The sequence below is a fragment of the Amphiprion ocellaris genome, chromosome 4 (genome assembly GCF_022539595.1).
Source record: "Amphiprion ocellaris isolate individual 3 ecotype Okinawa chromosome 4, ASM2253959v1, whole genome shotgun sequence".
Classification (NCBI taxonomy): domain Eukaryota; kingdom Metazoa; phylum Chordata; class Actinopteri; family Pomacentridae; genus Amphiprion; species Amphiprion ocellaris.
The window spans coordinates 6,973,785-6,991,927 of NC_072769.1; the positions used below are offsets into that span (position 1 = coordinate 6,973,785).

General features: G+C 40.1%; 2 protein-coding genes across 2 annotated transcripts; one reads left to right on the top strand and one right to left on the bottom strand.

Annotated features, from left to right (window-relative positions):
- Positions 1-607: 607 nt before the first annotated feature.
- On the bottom strand, positions 608-5,154 carry pgam1b (phosphoglycerate mutase 1b). The gene is made up of 4 exons (XM_023275249.3): positions 4,773-5,154; positions 2,347-2,621; positions 2,070-2,250; positions 608-1,265 (listed from the first exon to the last, which is right to left on the bottom strand). The coding sequence occupies exons 1-4, from the start codon at positions 4,909-4,911 to the stop codon at positions 1,096-1,098; spliced, it is 765 nt and encodes a 254-aa protein (XP_023131017.1). The 5' UTR covers positions 4,912-5,154; the 3' UTR covers positions 608-1,095.
- A 4,804-nt stretch (positions 5,155-9,958) lies between these two features.
- Positions 9,959-17,497, top strand: pi4k2a (phosphatidylinositol 4-kinase type 2 alpha). The gene is made up of 9 exons (XM_055010206.1): positions 9,959-10,446; positions 12,233-12,433; positions 12,525-12,656; positions 13,744-13,901; positions 14,095-14,152; positions 14,360-14,459; positions 15,710-15,843; positions 16,006-16,065; positions 16,240-17,497. The coding sequence occupies exons 1-9, from the start codon at positions 10,108-10,110 to the stop codon at positions 16,399-16,401; spliced, it is 1,344 nt and encodes a 447-aa protein (XP_054866181.1). The 5' UTR covers positions 9,959-10,107; the 3' UTR covers positions 16,402-17,497.
- Positions 17,498-18,143: the final 646 nt, after the last annotated feature.

The window sequence follows — 18,143 nt, forward strand, 5'->3', positions numbered from 1 at the left end:
AATCCATCAGTTGGAGAAGGCATTGGACAATTTGACAATCAAAATAGAATTTACAACTGTTGCAATTTAGTTTTTTTCTCTAGTCATTATTCGATTTAAATGTTATATGTAATATAATTCAGTGTATAAACACGCTGCTCATGTTGAAATATAAATAGAAATTAAGCACTTTATTCTAAGAAAAGTAACGCAAGAGCAGCTTCAGAATGAGTATTTCTGACTAGGGAACTATTATTTAGAAAATGTTTCTGATGTTGTGAAAGCTTTGTTAAATTTCCAAAACACTTTTGTTCTCCAGAACCAGTGGGGAAAAATACTTCTGAAGAATTTATTAAGGGGTATCAACTTACACCCACACAAGTTATTCTTCATTTAAAACCTTCATACGAACAAGTGTGAAAGCAACATGGGCAACTGGAGCATGTTCTTTAGTGTAAACAATCACACACTTACAGTATTTATAACCAATATGTACTTTATAGTGGTCTTGTTTTTTTCAATATATATTAGTTTGTGTAGGAAATATATAGAATAGAATATAAATACTTTATTGATACCTTAGGGGAAACTGTGTAAATGAGGTCACCAATAAAAAGATTTTATCACATAATGGCTCACAACATTTATTCTTTTTCAAACAATGCCACAGCAAACAATATTTAGCAGTGCAGAGCAAATAAACATGCCCTTTTGACAACAGCCAGTGTTTTCTTTATAGGATATACTGTTCCCACTGAGTTTCACCTACATGGATTGTAAACAGGGAGGAATACTTGGGAAGTCTGCATCTGTGATCTATGTTTGCTCCTGTTCGCTGGTCCCTAATTTACATTTTGGCCAGTGCTTAAACCATATTACAGCTGAAATCCATAGTATAATAATGAAATGCATGATTCCGTATGACACAAACTAAAGACCAGTCGGATTGTATGTTTGTGTGAAAGCTGGGTATAATTCATTCAAATAAAGTGCACCCTGCGTGCCTCTATGTGCGCATGTCTGTGATTACACAAACAGTAAATGACCTTTTTTTTTTTTTTTAAGTTGAGAAAAGAACAGGACATGATTGATTCGTACTCTTGGTCCCACAGGAGTCTATTTCTTGACTTTGCCCTGAGCAGCCACAGCTTCCATGGCCTTCTTGACCGTCTCCTCATCTCCCAGGAACTGCATGGGTCCTAGAGGCTTCAGGTTCTTGTCCAGCTCGTAGACTATGGGGATGCCCGTGGGCAGGTTCAGCTCCATGATGGCTTCCTCTGACATACCTGAGAAACAATGATGGACAGACATGCTGAGCTTACAACCCCTTTACATGCAGCTGTTGCAGACTGGGGCAGAGGAGCTTCACTTAAGGTGATGCTAGCTGGGCATGATGAGATACTGAATACTGTTCACAACCCATATGCATGCCTGAATTTGACATTTTTACAGCTTTCATATGAAACTAAACTACTTTTTGCTTGGTAAAAGTGTAATATGATTGTAGCTTCACCATCAGCTGGAATGGAAGATAATGAAGAGCAATAACCCTCAAATCAATGACTGTAAAAGTCAGTATTTGAGCCCTGTGTCATCATTTACAGTCTCTTATTCCTCTGCTAATTATTACTTTCTAAATCCAATTTCATCTTCTTTCTGGGGTGAATGTAGGGTATTTTCAGTGGACAAAAAATTAGTGGACTGTGCCACCGGAAACAGTAGCTGCGATCAGCTTTTTGAGAGTTTTCATCACTTTAACCAGTGTGAAAAGCTTACTAGAAAAACTGCAAATCAGTTTTTTTTTCTAAAAAGCACAAGGTGTAATGAAATGAAAATTAAATGAATGAATGATGAAAACACTTCAGAGTACCCCAGGTGAACTGTGTTAAAAATAATCTGTAATACAAAAACATCTATAATAAATTCAGACTTTAATTTTGAAAAATAACCCTCTATGAATCTTTAAGTAAACAACAGACTCTTGGATCAGTGCTGAATAATACTGAAACACTGAATAAATGCAAACTTTCCAGAATTTAAGAATTAACACTTGCAGCATTTGTTGCCATCTCATAAGTCTCCACTCTTACCTTCGAGGTGCTTCACGATGCCCCGGAGGCTGTTGCCATGGGCAGCAATCAGCACCCTTTTCCCTTCCTTGATCTGTGGAACGATCTCTTCATTCCAGAAAGGAAGCGCCCGGGCAATGGTGTCCTTAAGACTCTCACAGCTGGGAAGCTGGTCCTCCGTCAGGTCAGCATAGCGCCGGTCCTACAACAAAAGAGTGAGTCAGTGCTGATGTCATAAGGAGGCCTGCATTTGTGAGAGACAAAGAGTCAATGTGTCACTGTTTCGCAGAGCTGTCACCTTGCTAATGGTCTGATAGAAGTCGTGTCCCTCATCCATGGGTGGGGGAGGAATGTCAAAAGAACGCCTCCAGATCTTGACCTGTGCCTCTCCATGTTTGGCTGCTGTTTCAGCCTTGTTCAGCCCAGTCAGGCCACCATAGTGGCGCTCATTTAAGCGCCAGGTCCGGTGGACGGGCAGCCACATCTGGTCGATGCTGTCCAGAACAAACCACAGGGTGCGGATGGCCCTCTTTAGGACTGAAGTGTAGCAAATATCAAATTCATAGCCAGCATCTGAGGTGAATCAGAGAAAGGACACAGAAAACATAAGGTAAAGGTGTTCATTGGTATTTCAGACCAAGGAGAAGAATTTGACTAATGTGTAAATTCCCAGCTGCATAGAAGTCAAAATGAGGTTTTACCTTAAGGAGAAATAATTAGTATTGTAGCCATTTTTCATGTGACTCGGTGATGAATATCTGCATAGTTTACTGGCCTTCTACTAACATTTCTCCATTTGCTTTTGCTTAGTCAGTGGCCACAAGGTACTGGCACACTCTGCAAGATGTGCATACTGGGGATTAGTGGGTCACAGAACCCAGCACAGTGAACAGACAGAATCTCTCACAGCAAACAACAGCAATCTACAGTAAATGGATAATAAAGGCAACTTTGCACAGCAATTTGGCAACATACTCCATTCGTCCTTCAATCTGAAAGACATGGATTTACATTTTTCTTTTCAGTTGTCACAAGTCTGCTAAAAAAAAAATTGCATCATAGATGACATGTGCTCCACAAGAATGTAATGCACCATGTTCCATCATGCTTATTTACGCTTACATAAAGGCACATTTCTGAATAAATCAAATCTATTTTTTCCTTCAAAAAAAAAAAAACGACTGGGTGTTTCAGGTGAAATCCTGGCGGTCTGGAAAAAAAGATTGGGTCTTCTGTACAGTTTTAGTTACTGGTTTGTGAATGGAAATGGAAACCTTACAAATAAGGATTATAGAGTGTCTGGACCAGCATGTGGAATGATCCATAAAAAAGAGAGTCCTGTAAGGACACTACATGAAGCAGTGTTCCAACAATGTTTCTTTTCAATCCTGACACAAATACTGATTATAGTTAATCAAGGACACTGATAACTGATACATTTGCAGTAAAAATTTAAATCCTGGTGCAAAAATTTTGAATGACAAAAACTCCAACACAGAACTTTGTTAAAATAAATTTGTTTAATTATGTTTAATTAATAGAGAACTAGTCAACATTCATCCTTCAGACTATAAAGTGTCACATGTAATCAATGAGATAGTACTGTGGGTGGGAAATGAACCAGGAATGCAGAGTGGCGACTACAGAGCCAGATTAGCGCATTTTCAAATTAATGTATTTTATCGAGAATCAGTAAAAAATACAAATAAATTGATATAGATAGTTTGGAAAAAAGATGAATATCAGAGCCAATAATCATCCGGGCCAATTATCAGTCGATCCCTAATTCAGCATTCGGCATTTATTTTCTACATGATTTCATTTCCAACTGCAACAATCTGGATCAACAGCATGACTAACAGCTCTGGAAATTATTATTATTCCACTATGATCACTGTTTCTGCCTCTTCCTTTATTGTCCTCGGTAGATCTGTGCTATGTTTTCCTCCTGGAGTTATAATGGACAGCTGTTTTGGTGATTCCAAGCCGGTTAGCAACGTATCTCTTGATGTATCCCTCTTAATTTTGCACCAAGACATCAGCCTCATCTCTCAGTTCTCTTCATTCAATCACTGGTGAGTGATAATTTCATTCGGATTATCTGTCAAATTTACATCTACTGCCTATGCACAAAATAATAAAGACTCAAAAATGTTTTCAGCCATCTAGAGTGAATTTTGACATTTTTGCAGTTTCAGCACATCAAATTTTAAAATAGATTTTTTTGCATATATTGAAACATTATATGAAATCTAAAGAAGAACAAATTTATCAACATTAAAGACCTGTTAGGTAGACTTTGCAAAAACAACAGCAGGCACTCAAATATTATTTCATTGAAATCTTTTATTCTAAATTGTTCTTCTAATATTTAGGCCTACTTATGTTCTTTGCTGTTGAGGTACATTGTATTTTAGTCTTGCATTACTGAATTATAAGTTGAATGCGTCCATTGTTTCACGTGTTTTCCTCCCTTATTTTCCTATTTTTGTAATTTGTATTATTTATATATATTATTTTACACAAGTGTGTATTTTTCTTGCATGTAAAACTTTATTATAAGGCTGCTTTTTTAGCTCACAGTGACCCTCCATCCCTGCTCTGCTAATGTCGCAGTAGAACCACTACCTGTTTCCCAGCAGGGTTGCATAAGCTTGCAGCAGCTTTAATCCAATGACCGAGAGAAAGCCCGATTAGGCCGGATGACATTACGTGACAGCCTACCTTTCAGGGCCTGTCCTCCCCTCTTGGCCTCCTGCTCCCCGGTCTCACTCAGGTCGGCGTCGAACCATCCACAGAAGCGGTTCTCCTGGTTCCAGCAGCTCTCTCCATGGCGTATCAGCACCAGCTTGTACGCGGCCATCCTGGCTCCGATGCCCTCTGCGCGGTGTTTCCGGAAACTCTGTGTTAAAAGACTCTTCCTAAAAGGCGGAAGCGACGCTAATAAACCGGTCCCGACCCCGCCGCGACACCAGAAGCGGCTACAGAGGACCTGGAGCGGTATTTTAGTGGAAAAGGAGTGATGTCGGATGTGTAGGTTTGTTGAATTGGCTCGTCTGGGTGAACTTCACAGCGCTCACGATCAGACTTGTCTTCCTCTCTTCCTGCTGCTCTCAGCCAATCAGAGGCCGAGCTGAGGGCGCCGGAGGAGGAGGGAGGAGGATGCGCACAGAGGCACGTCCGCACAGCCAGTAGGTCATCCGGTCCACTGCATCATCAGGGGAAAAAGCAGAAAAATGCCACAAAGATGTCATGAATGATCCCCGGAGTTACTGACATAAATAAACACATAAATTAATTCATATATTACAAGCAATAACTCTGTTCAATACATCACCCGTGGCTGGCAGAGAGCTCTCAGTCCTCTCTGCCTTGTAGCATCTTTTTCCAGTTCTGTAATTTGAAATTGCACACGTTTTTATACTCTTGCACTCCTGGACAGTACCTGCACTATAAAACACTTTAACATTTGTGCATCCTTTACATTGGTGGTTTTGAGTTTTATATTATTGTTATTGCTTATTTTTTATCTACTGCACATTTTTACTTATTTATCTGCATTTATGGTGGTGGGAACTGTACTCTTACTGCTGTAGCAAACATATTTCCCCTCTGGGCTTAAATACAGTATCTCACAAAAGTGAGTCCACCCCTTGCATTTCTCCAAATATTTAATGATATCTATTCATGGGACAACACTGACGAAATGAAACTTTCATACAATGTAAATTAGTCACCATACAGCTTGGATAAGAGTGTACATTTTATCTTCCCATCAAAATAACTAAAACACAGCCATTAATGTCTAAACTGCTGGCAACAAAAGTGAGTACACCCTGAACTGAAAATGTCCAAATTGGGCCCAAGTGCACATTTTCCATCCCCAGTTTCATGTGACTTGTTAGCGTTAAAAGGTCTCAGGTGTGAAAGGTGAGCAGGTGTGTTTAATTTGGTAATATCACTCTCACACATCTCACATTGGTCACTGGAAGTTCAACATGGCACCTCATGGCAAAGAACTCTCTGAGGATCTGAGAAAAAGGATTGTTGCTCTACATAACGATGGCCTAGGCTATAAGAAGATTGCCATCACCCTGAAATTGAGCTGCAGCACGGTGGCCAAGAGCATCCAGCGGTTTAAGAGGACCGGTTCTACTCAGAACAGGTCTCGCCATGGTCAACCAAAGAAGTTGAGTGCACGTGCTCAGCTTCGAATCCACAGGTTGTCTTTGGGAAATAGGCGTAGGAGTGCTGCCAGCATTGCTGCAGAGGTTGGAGGGGTGGGGGGTCAGCCTGTCAGTGCTCAGACCATACGCCACACACTGCATCAAATTGGCCTCTATGGCTGTCGTCCCAGAAGAAAGCCTCTTCTAAAGATGATGCACAAGGAAGCCCGCAAACAGTTTGCTGAAGACAAGCAGACTAAGGATATGGATTACTGGAACCATGTCCTGTGGTCTGATGAGACCAAGATAAACTTATTTGGTTCAGATGGTGTCAAGCGTGTGTGGCGGCAGCCAGGTGAGGAGTACAAAGACAAGTGTGTCTTGCCTACAGTCAAGCATGGTGGTGGGAGTGTCATGGTCTGGGGCTGTATGAGTGCTGCCGGCACTGGAAAATTACAGTTTATTGAGGGAAGCATGAATGCCAAAATGTACTGTGACATACTGAAGCAGAGCATGATCCCCTCCCTTAAGAAGCTGGGCCGCAGGGCATTATTCCAACATGATAATGACCCCAAACACACCTCCAAGATGACCACTGCCTTGCTAGAGAAGCTGAGAGTACAGGTGATGGACTGGCCAAGCATGTCTCCAGACCTAAACCCAATTGAGCATCTGTGGGGCATCCTTAAACGGAAGGTGGAGGAGCGTAAGGTCTCTAACATCCACCAGCTCCGTGATGTCATCATGGAGGAGTGGGAGATGATTCCAGTGGCAACCTGTGAAGCTCTGGTGAACTCCATGCCCAGGAGGGTGAAGGCAGTGCTGGAAAATAATGGTGGCCACACAAAATATTGACACTTGGGCCCAATTTGGACATTTTCAGTTAGGGGTGTACTCACTTTTGTTGCCAGCAGTTTAGACATTAATGGCTGTCTTTTAGTTATTTTGATGGGAAGATAAAATGTACACTGTTATCCAAGCTGTGCGGTGACTACTTTACATTGTATGAAAGTTTCATTTCGTCAGTCTTGTCCCACGAATAGATATCATTAAATATTTGGAGAAGTGCAAGGGGTGGACTCACTTTTGTGAGATACTGTAAGTCTTTCTATTCTATTCGCGATACACCTACACACACACACACACACACACACACACACACACACACACACACACACACACACACACACACACACACACACACACTAACTGTCCGACTGCCTACTAGCAATTAAATCTACTCACTCCTAAATGTACAAATCTGGAAATATCTACACCTTTTCACCTACTACAATATTCACCTTGTATTTATTTACTGAAACTGCACATTTACTTACAACTACACCTTGTATGTCATTTTTCAGCTACTTCGTCATTACTTTTATCATGTATGTTCAGCAGTGCACAATATCCAGTTGCACTGTTGTTTTTATAGTTCTTAGTAAATCAAATCAGCTATCTTTAAATGAACAAGTGATATCACTGTTTTTACAGATACACTTGTACATATTTTTTTTCTACCAGATGGTCATATTTTATATTTGTACATTTCTAATTGTACTTTTAAAAATGTCGTTTGACTGTGTGAACACACTGACAGGATTGCTGCATAATTTTGTTGTACACTGTGATTCAATGTGTCATTCATGGTTGGAAATCCTTAGATGTAACTTAGTCGTTCCATCTGTGACAAATGACTACAGCAGTTACTCAGTGGATTTTAAAACTATACATTTTTTGCTCAACAATGTGGCAGTTGTGTGATTAGGACATCTTTAAAAAGTCCCACAAGAATCAAGAAATAAGAATCTGCCCTGTTGACAAGTTAATTCTGAAACTAAATTCAGAGAGTTGCACATTTTGTAACATTTGATCTTTGACCTTCCAGTGAAAGGGGGGAAGGAATCAAAGTTTTCTTTTACATTTTTAGGAGCCAAGGAAGTGTAAGAACACAAGAGTTCACAGTCCATAACAGATGGGAATATATGTAACAAAACTTAAACTTAACTGGTTATAAACTCATATGAACTCCATTATACTGGTGCAAATGAGTCACCACAAAATGAGTCACTGACCAGACCAGACATATCAATCAAGTTGGCAACATCTCCAAATGTTCTTCTCTTTGAGGCCTTAAAAAAAAAACAAAAGCATGTAAATATGGATTTTTTTTAGATGACCCATCAGAACACCAATCAGAAGGAGAGAGTTAGCAAAAAGAAAAAAAAAACAATCAAACAAGCAAAAACATAGTGACCCATGGATAAAAACGATTGACTTAGCTGTTTATGATGTTTTTTGAATGGGAGTCAATGGGAACCAGAGCTGTTGAAGTCACCGCCTAGTGGCATTCAGTAGTTTTGCACTTTATTGCACCTCCACATTCACTCTTCAGTCAGTCTCTACAACCATACTTTTTCTACATTCCATGGTTGATCCTAATCTCACTCACCGGATGAAAACTGCAAGTACAAGCCTGTTACTGGTTGTGCATTTCATGTGGCTTTCCTTCTCTTCCACGATCTATATTTTACCTTTTTCAAAATCCACCTATGACAGGAAACAACTACAACCTCTGGGCAGCAACCAATGCATGGAAAATTTCAAGCTTTGGTGAGGATTTGGATGATTTAGTAAAGCATCCCTGCTAGTGTGGTTTGGTTGTTTATCCATTTAAATGGCAGTGTCTCACCTCCGTGCATGTAAATGAAATATTTTCATCACTGTTTTGAGTAAACAGCACTGCATCGTGTTCTTAGCTTCACTTAATATGATTGTGATTGGTTTAAATAAATACAAACAGCGTAGAGCTTTTTTCTCCTACAGTAGAATGATAATGAAATGCAGCCAAGCACAGTGTCAGTGGAAGAGAATGGTCTGAGTATACAAGACAATGCTGAAACCCATGTGTATACAGTATTTGCATCATAAAACATACTCGTGAAGATGCGAGAATATTATTTGGCTGCGAGCATATCACACAATATTATAGAATTACTTTTGCAATGAAAACATTTCATACCCTGACTATGACTACGTTAATGACACAATGCTCTTTTTTATATGGTTTCAAGTAAAAACAAGTGTGTCGTTTGAGGACTCGGATCGTCCATTGCTATCATTGAACAAAACTGAGTAATACAATTTTTGGATATGGATAAAATAGATTGTTATTCACTGCAAAATGTCTGGCATATAATTTGCATTTGTTAAAGATAGTTGCTTACTTGCAGGCGTCTCCTCATGTCTCACCTTTATACATCATTCTCATAATATTGGTCTTGTAAATTGTGCGGATTGTGGATTGTGTTCACAAAAAACAACTTCATTATTTTCCAATTTGACATAGTTAATTTAATTAATTTGATAAAACATCTCTAATTTAAATAAAAGGGTTCAGCATAATTCTAAGCTAAAATTTTTTTTTAGCTATTTAATTAGACCAACAATTTTCTTCAGATTTATCAATTTAGCATCTGCAAGTCAAACAATTATTCTACAGTTCCATAATATCTTACATAGATTCATGTTAAAGACAAACTGTTTATCAATGGCTTTTTTTGTACAGTTAATTGATTGGGTTAACTGTGCTGTCACGTGTCTTCCGTGGGCGGAACATTTGTGCCCAATCAGCGGACGAGATTGGGTGGTTGGCATCAACAACATGAACGCTGATTGGTTACAGGTCTAAACCCTCGTTTAGTCCCGCCTCTTTCCGGAAGCTGACAGTCATCTGATTTTTCTTTTCTGCTGTATGTTTCCTTGTTAGCTAGCGACACTGCTAGCCAACAAAACAACCCTCCTACTTTCTGTCCCTCTTCTATTTCGTCCCCTTTCTTCTTTCTGCTTCTTTCTGCAGGAGTTAACACAACTCCTCATCCACCTCCGAAGTCATGGACGAGACGAGTCCGCTTGTCTCTCCGCTCCGGGACTCCGGTGATTTCAGCTACCTCCCCACAGAGCCTACCAGCCCCCGGGGTGCGTTTGGAAGCACTCCGGGCTCCGTGGTGCGCATCCCGGCCGGCAGCCCGGGGCGCAACCGGGAGAGACAGCCGCTACTGGACCGGGACCGTGGAAACTCGCCTCGAGAGCCGCACAGGAACGAATTTCCGGAGGATCCTGAGTTCAGAGAGATCATCCGAAAGGCCGAACGAGCCATAGAGGAGGGGATCTACCCGGAGAGGATCTACCAGGGCTCCAGTGGCAGCTATTTTGTTAAAGACTCACAGGGGGTAAGAAGAGCTGCTGCTAACTTAGACCTGTAGATTTCTGACTGCTTTATTTGTCTGTCTCTTGACTGATCTGTGAAGTCGAAAGTGTTCTTAGTGATGCGGTGAGTTCAAGACTGTTTTGATCCAAGAGTTAGTCGCTTCGAGGAGAGGCCTCTTCTAACTAGCCTGTGATGACTTGGCAAATAGATTATAAGACATGTAAACACAACACGATCCCACTTTGACCCCGATAAACTAACACCAGGATGAACTAATATCAGGTTTAACGTTAAAATTAAATAGAGCACAACTTTGTCCATCAAGGTGGAAAATTGTCTCCAGTCTGACAGCTTATAAAAAAAAACCTACAGGTGCAGCACACAGTCAGCCTGTATGAATAGAAGTATTTAAATACAACAAAGTCGAGATCAAAATCATCACATGAGCAATTCCTGCGAGGATCATTGACTTCTTATATACTCTTATTTTGTGTTGCTAAAGGCATCCTGTTGCACTTCACAGAGCTAGAGCCCTCTAAAGCCTCTTGTGGCTCTCTGGTTAGTTTACTGACTATGCTGATGACTTTTGCCAGCTTATTTGTATATTTACTCTACAGCAGAATGCTTTAAATGATTTGCAAAACGTACTTGCTTTTAAACATAAACAGCAATAGCATTCACGTCTGGGTATTTTTAACTCCTTTGATCCATTTGCTTAGCTGCAAGTGGATCAAATGCATTATCACCACTGTGCCTGTGCTGGCAGGTGTTTGTCGTTTTAGATCCATCTGCTGAGGTAGGCAGTCTGTCAGCCAACGTCTATCAGACCAGTTGTCACACTGATGTCAACAAAAACACGTACTCAAGGATAATATGTCTGTTAGTTGTTGTTTCAGGCAGCTTTTCTGTTTTGCCTTGTTTTTCCTTCTATTTGTGTGTCTGGACAAAGAACACACTGTCAGGTATCTAATCAGACAGAAGGTGCTGAGCACATGTCTGATTTGTTGCAACTGCATTTGTACAAATGAAGCAGAGTCAAGATAAATTGGGAAATCAACATAGGGGAAGAGTTTAAGTATGTCTTTAAATTTATCACCCTCTATAACAACTTTAGAATCTTTCTAATCAGGTTATAGACAGTGAACTTTGATCGTCCCTATCAACAGTATGTGTTATGTAAAAAGTAATTAAAGGAAGTGTGTCTGTGGACTTTAGGATCATATCCTCTCAAATTCCACATCTACTTTCAGTCTTTTCAAGCCAATATAGTCTTTAGCCTTTCTTTTATGTGCTATCTTCTCCCCCTGTAAAGACTTAAAAAACAATAAAACATAAAGTAGTATTCTAGGCTGAATGTGTGAGGTTTTTATCCAGTAACCTACTCCACTCAACCCCCACCTCACCAGTTTCTTTAGTCAGTCTCCACTGTGCTTATTAGTCATGTGCTAGCTGCCTGTGAGGACATAATTCTTCTCTATGACCAAGTTTCATGTTGTAATCTGTGTGTGTGTGTGTGTTTCAAGGGTAATGTAACATGTGATTTCTCTATGCAGGTCTAAAGTAAGACCACACTCCAAATCTGTCTTTTTCTTATCAAACGTTCATCCTGTGTAGCTTTAAAAGAATTTCATAGTTTCACAGAGCATGGAGGATTTGCAGTTTCAATTCATGTCCGTTACAGTGATTAAAATAGCGTTCACTGTACATTAAATCACCCCTTTAGTGTAACCCACTTTCCAGTATTTGCGCTGCACATTTTTATCTGCATTTCATCTTCTCCCCTTCTTCCATTCTGTCTCTCTTTGCAGAAGATCATCGGAGTGTTTAAACCTAAAAATGAAGAGCCTTACGGCCAGCTGAATCCCAAGTGGACAAAGTGGCTTCAGAAACTGTGCTGTCCTTGCTGTTTTGGCCGCGACTGTTTGGTCCTGAACCAGGGTTACCTCTCAGAGGCCGGGGCGAGCCTGGTGGATCAGAAGCTGGAGCTCAATATTGTTCCCAGGACCAAGGTATTGACAAACACAGCGCTGTCTCCACATTACAAAAGTTACACACCGTTTGGCAAGTATTCCTCTTTATAAATCAATATTTCCACTTTAGGTAGTGTACTTGGCAAGTGAGACATTCAACTACAGTGCTATAGACCGGGTCAAGTCTCGAGGAAAACGGCTCGCCCTGGAGAAGGTGCCTAAAGTGGGTCAGCGTTTCCACAGGATCGGACTGCCCCCAAAGGTAAACTGACACTTGTACAAGTCATTTTATTCAGTTTTTATTTTGTGTTATTTACCAGATGTGCATGAATTAGGTAACCTGTGAAGCAACATTCCCCCTGAAAGGTCTTGAAATTAAACTTCTGCATTTATTTGTTTATGTTTCTGAAAGTTTAGGAATTACTTGTTATTTTTATCAGTGATATACATTTGCTGACAGTAAGAGGAAGTAATTCTTCCATTTGCCATTTTTCTTTTTATTGATAATGATTCATTATTGGTCTAACTGTCAGTTTAGCTGCAGTGGAAATACACAAATGTGCTGTCAGTGTCTATGTTTGGTCCATGATCCACATAACTACCAGAAGTGCACCAAAGTTCACCAGGTTCATTTAGAAGCTGCTGTCTTCCAGATAAAAACTACTCTGCTACACAACAGGAAGACCACTTTATTTTGTGTAAAGTGTTTTAAGGTCTCTTTGTGCAGGGTTTCTGCAAGGCATTAAAAAAGCATTACTAGTCATTAAATTGATTTTGTGAAAATTAAGGCCTTAAATGGCATTAAAAGTCATTAAATTTTATTCTCAGTGGCATTAAAAATTCTTTCTACAGTTTTCAAGGAAAATATTTGATAATAATAATATATTAATATGTAATTATAGACTGCGATTCATCAGACATGCATCTGCGTAAACATACCAAAGCATTGCGATAATTATTCCGGCTGGTTGGGTACAATTGCCAAAAACCTGCATGTTTGGAAAGTGGCCGTATATCGGAACAACTCCTAAATCTGCCTCTATATACTCTGGTACAATAAGTATTAGTAAGAGTTGGCCATCGTTGGATGTTCTTGTAGAGGAATTCTCCATCTTGATCTGTTTTTCACACCGCAAAAAGGGACATAATCAAAATGTATTTCCTTTAGTGTAAACACGTTCAGAACATTAAAACTGCAGCCAGAGATGTAACATTATTTGTCTCGGAACAGAGTTTTCTCCAGGATTTTTCCATTAACTCATTACTCAACGCATTGTTTACATCTTTATTAGGAATGTCAAAAAATCCAGACTGTACATCTGTTGTGTTTCCTGTTTCAATCCCACCAGGTTGGCTCCTTCCAGCTCTTTGTTGATGGATACAAAGATGCGGATTTCTGGCTACGAAGGTTTGAAGCTGATCCTTTGCCTGAAAACACCAACCGTCAGCTCCAGCTGCAGTTTGAGCGGCTCGTAGTCCTCGATTACATCATCAGGAATACAGGCATGTAGTTGAACTCTTCTCTGTAAAGTAAACCAAGAACAACTCATTTATTAAAATATTATGTCATTAATGTATTGTTATAAAGTATTCCTTGTCAGCTGGTATCACTGCTAAATAGAGTTTTTGTAGTTATCACAGATTGTTGCTCTGATTTGATTAGAATTATCTGAATTTGAATCTTTCTGTGTTCTAGACAGGGGAAATGACAACTGGTTGCTGAAGTACGACTGTCCCATGGACCCTGTCGGCAACAGGGTGGGGAGAGACACTCAGACATTCTCCAACATACAGTGTCGCAATCCTATTCGTGATCACAATAGACCTTTTTGAAAATATTTCTTGACATGTCATGTCAGGAAAAGCATAGGCTCATAATATTCAACCTTTTTCTGCAAGTCAGAATACCCACCGTAAAAAGGTTAAATATGTGTCTGTGTTAAACTTGTGTCTTTACCTTTGTAGGACACAGACTGGGTGGTAGTAAAGGATCCCATCATCAAGTTAGCAGCCATAGACAATGGCCTCGCCTTCCCCCTCAAACACCCCGACTCCTGGAGAGCTTGTAAGCACCTGCACTGACACCATTTGAACCAGTGTCTGCTCACCCTTAGTAGAAAGGAAATCTTACTTTAGATGGTACAGTACAAAGAAAACTGCTGCAGCAACTCAGTTATACCTGTCAGCCTATACTATGTATTTTATATATGCCATCATGCCATTTGGTTCAGTCAGTCAGGGGGATGCGCCTTAGACTCCTAGATTGTATTACAGGATTGTTAGTAATAAAAAATGTTGAAGTATTTCAAGTAGCACTAACAGCAATAAGACTGTGTCTGTATGCTGACTGCAGAAGTCTCTTCATCACTTGACAATCTGAAGACTCAGTATTTGTACTTTAATGTGACACTGTCAAGTTTGGGGCACTTTTTACCCACACAGAGGGAGATTTTGCAGTGACAATTACATTTTACACTTTTGGGAACAAAATAGTTAATATTTTCTATCTTTATAACATAGGTTGTATTTCTTTTCAGTAAGGATGTTTATTTTATTTTTCCTGTATGTTTATTCTTATTTTATTACTTTAACTCCATGTATATTGTGCTCGTTTCCTATTAAAATACTGTTTTTTATTGTGATCATTCTTCAGTCATAGTATTTTCCAAAGTTGCTTAAATCAATCCAACTGGACTTTGAGAAGGTTCCTTGAAGACGTTTCACCTCTCATCCAAGAGGCTTCTTCAATTCTGACCTCCCTGTCCAGATTTTGGACAGGGAGGACAGATGGTTTGAGACAGGCGTGAAAGAAGCCATCTCTGAACAGGGGGGTGGTCTGCGACATCATCTTTCGCCATTTTACAATCAGGTCCTTTCAAAACTCCCCAAAAGAACTACTCAGCAGAATGACTCAGGTGAGGTGGCTCATGCTAACGACCACCATTAGCATACGAGGGCTCGGTGAAACTCGCATTTCAACGACCCCCTTTGTCACTCCCTGGCTCCCAGCGACCATCGTTGAGGAGCCAGGTGGGCCTTGGCAATGGTCGTCGGAATGTGAATAGCACTGACCACACCTCACAGAGGTTATAAGCTGAGGCAACATCAACCACCACCAGAACTGAAGAAGCCTCTTGGATGAGAGGTGAAACGTCTTCAAGGAACCTTCTGAAAGTCCAGTTGGATTGATTTAAACAACTTTGGATAACCATGACCTGGATGAATGAGAAACTACACAGACATCAGTCATAGTATTAATAATTGTCCTCTAAGCAAATAATGCATCTGACACTGCTTCATTGTCATTATCACCAGACCCCTTCTACTGGGCATGGCTTTCCCAGGCCAAAGTCCCCTTCTCCTTGGAAATCAGAGAGCTGGTACTACCAAAACTCTCTGACCCAAACTTCATCAAAGACCTAGAAGAAGACCTCTACGAACTATTTAAGGCAAGAAGAGCTTCATTAATTATATATGTTTGTGTGAGGAATGATGTGAGTGTGAAGATTTTGAGAATCAGAGGTTAAAAGAAGGGAAGCTACACGATGAAAAGGAGGATGACAAATTTTTCTAAATGTTCTATAAATAAATAAATGTGTTGTGTGTCACAGAAAGATCCCGGTTTCGACAGGGGACAGTTTCACAAACAAGTAGCTGTTATGAGGGGGCAGGTGAGTTTTCTCCTCTCCTTTCTAGAATCATCTATCTAGACAGCCGAACCTAAGGCTGAAGATAAATTGGGGAAGGTCAACTCTTTTTCAGCAGTTTGACATGTAACCAGTATCGTCGGTTTAAAGCATCACTGTCCCATAAGTGTTAGCATGTGTCTCTCTTTTTATCCTAAGATCCTGAACCTGTGCCAAGCCTTGAAGGATGGAAAAACGCCCCTCCAGTTGGTCCAGATGCCTCCAGTAATCGTGGAAACAGCCAGAGCACCTCAGAGAGCAAACAGTGAGTCCTACACGCAGAGTTTCCAGAGCAGAAGACCCTTCTTCACCTGGTGGTAGGAAAAGAGCAGCGAAGCGAGAGAGGAGGAAGAGGAGCAGCAGCAGGAAGCTGGAGCGAGGAAAGGAGTCGGGAGGATCCGTGTTCGGAAGGAGGCAAAGTCAGAATCTGAGAGCACAGGTTTTTGTCCTGGAAATGGAAATAGTCCTCACCCCCACTCCTCTGCTGGCGGATATTTTGGTAACAGAGAGCGAGTCAGTGGGTGTAAAGATGAGGCCAAAAGAGGAAGAATTTCACAACATTTCTTTCCTGCTTGCTTTTGTGCCTTTTGTGGTTGTCAACTATAAAATTCAAGTGATGAAGATTCTGTATCTTCCTGAGCGATATTTCCGTCAGATGACATTTCTGTTGGACTTCTGCGTGCACGTAATGTCTGCTCACACTACTCACATGCAAGCCAGTCAGAAACCTCTCATGCGCTGGTTTGTGGATGGGAGGCGTTGCATTCCATGTTTTTGTTTTTTTTTTCTTCATACCTCTCTGCCTTTTAATACTCACATGCATATTCCCTCCCATGCAGTTAAAATCCCTGGGCTGGTGAAAGCAGCGGTGCCACTAGATCAGCATTTTATTTTTTTTAACAAATAAGAGAAGTGTTCATTGTGGTTAAGTCTTACAGATTTGGGAACTGGACAGTTTGACAGTGGTGTGTATATCTTTACACAGAGAATGCAAACTGGTTTCACGTTACTCATTGCTTCCTGTAAGATTAGGTTCTGCAAGTCATCTGGGGTGATGTTGGAAAGCAGAGGTCCTTTTGGTTAAAGAAGTAAACTGTCATGCTGAGAAAAGTATGACTGGGACTTGTGACTTGTCTTTTCACACTGATAAGTTAAATAATCGGTGAAAAACACAAACTTATCACATCTGCAACTAAGCGGAGAAGGATTGGTGGTTCTCAATCCACCAGCTCCTGCTTGTTTTGGTCATGCTGATTTCTGTTCATTTTCTGGCTCATGGGTGGACCTGAGTAAACAAAGAAGTAACTTCCTGCTGTACTGAACTGACATGAAATGTATTGTGACAATGCACTGTATAATTTGTATGTAATATTTAATGATAGATTATAATTAAAACATATTCCATTAATACAGATGATCTGTGTGTTGGGTGACTGGATTCTGTTGATGGTGATTGCTTATAATTACTGCAGGTAATATTACAGTCAAATAATATGCTAATGGTCAATCAAATCATGTCTTTAAAGCTGCTATAATCAAACATTTTTCTTAGTTATGGATTAAATTATGGTCTGGTATGTGAAAGAAGTCACCTAACTCTAGTTTTCTACTTGCTAGGTTGCTTCATTGTTGGTTTAATGTCCTCTAGTTTTTTTGTTTTAGTTTACTGTTACTCCTCTCATCAGACTTAAATCCAGCTGTTTTTTTTTTTTTTTTTTTTTTTTTTTAAAGGCTCTGACAAACCAAGAGATAGCAGCAAATAGACAGGCTCAATTAGTGATTTAGCAGCTAACCTGTCTGATATATTCCACAAGCAGGTGGAGACTAAAAATAAAAATAAGGGAATATTGGATTTACATTTACCATATAGCCATAAACAAATCTGCAAATAAATGGTAGCTTGTTCCATATCTGCTAGGGGTGTGATTAGGCAACATAACAGCTTCACCACATCAGAGCTGAAGGTGACAGTTTGTCAGTTTGAGTTTAGAGCTTGTTTCTACAGCTTGTAAATTATTCTAACATTAGTGGGTGCAAGTTTGTAAACAGAACTGATGGTGTCA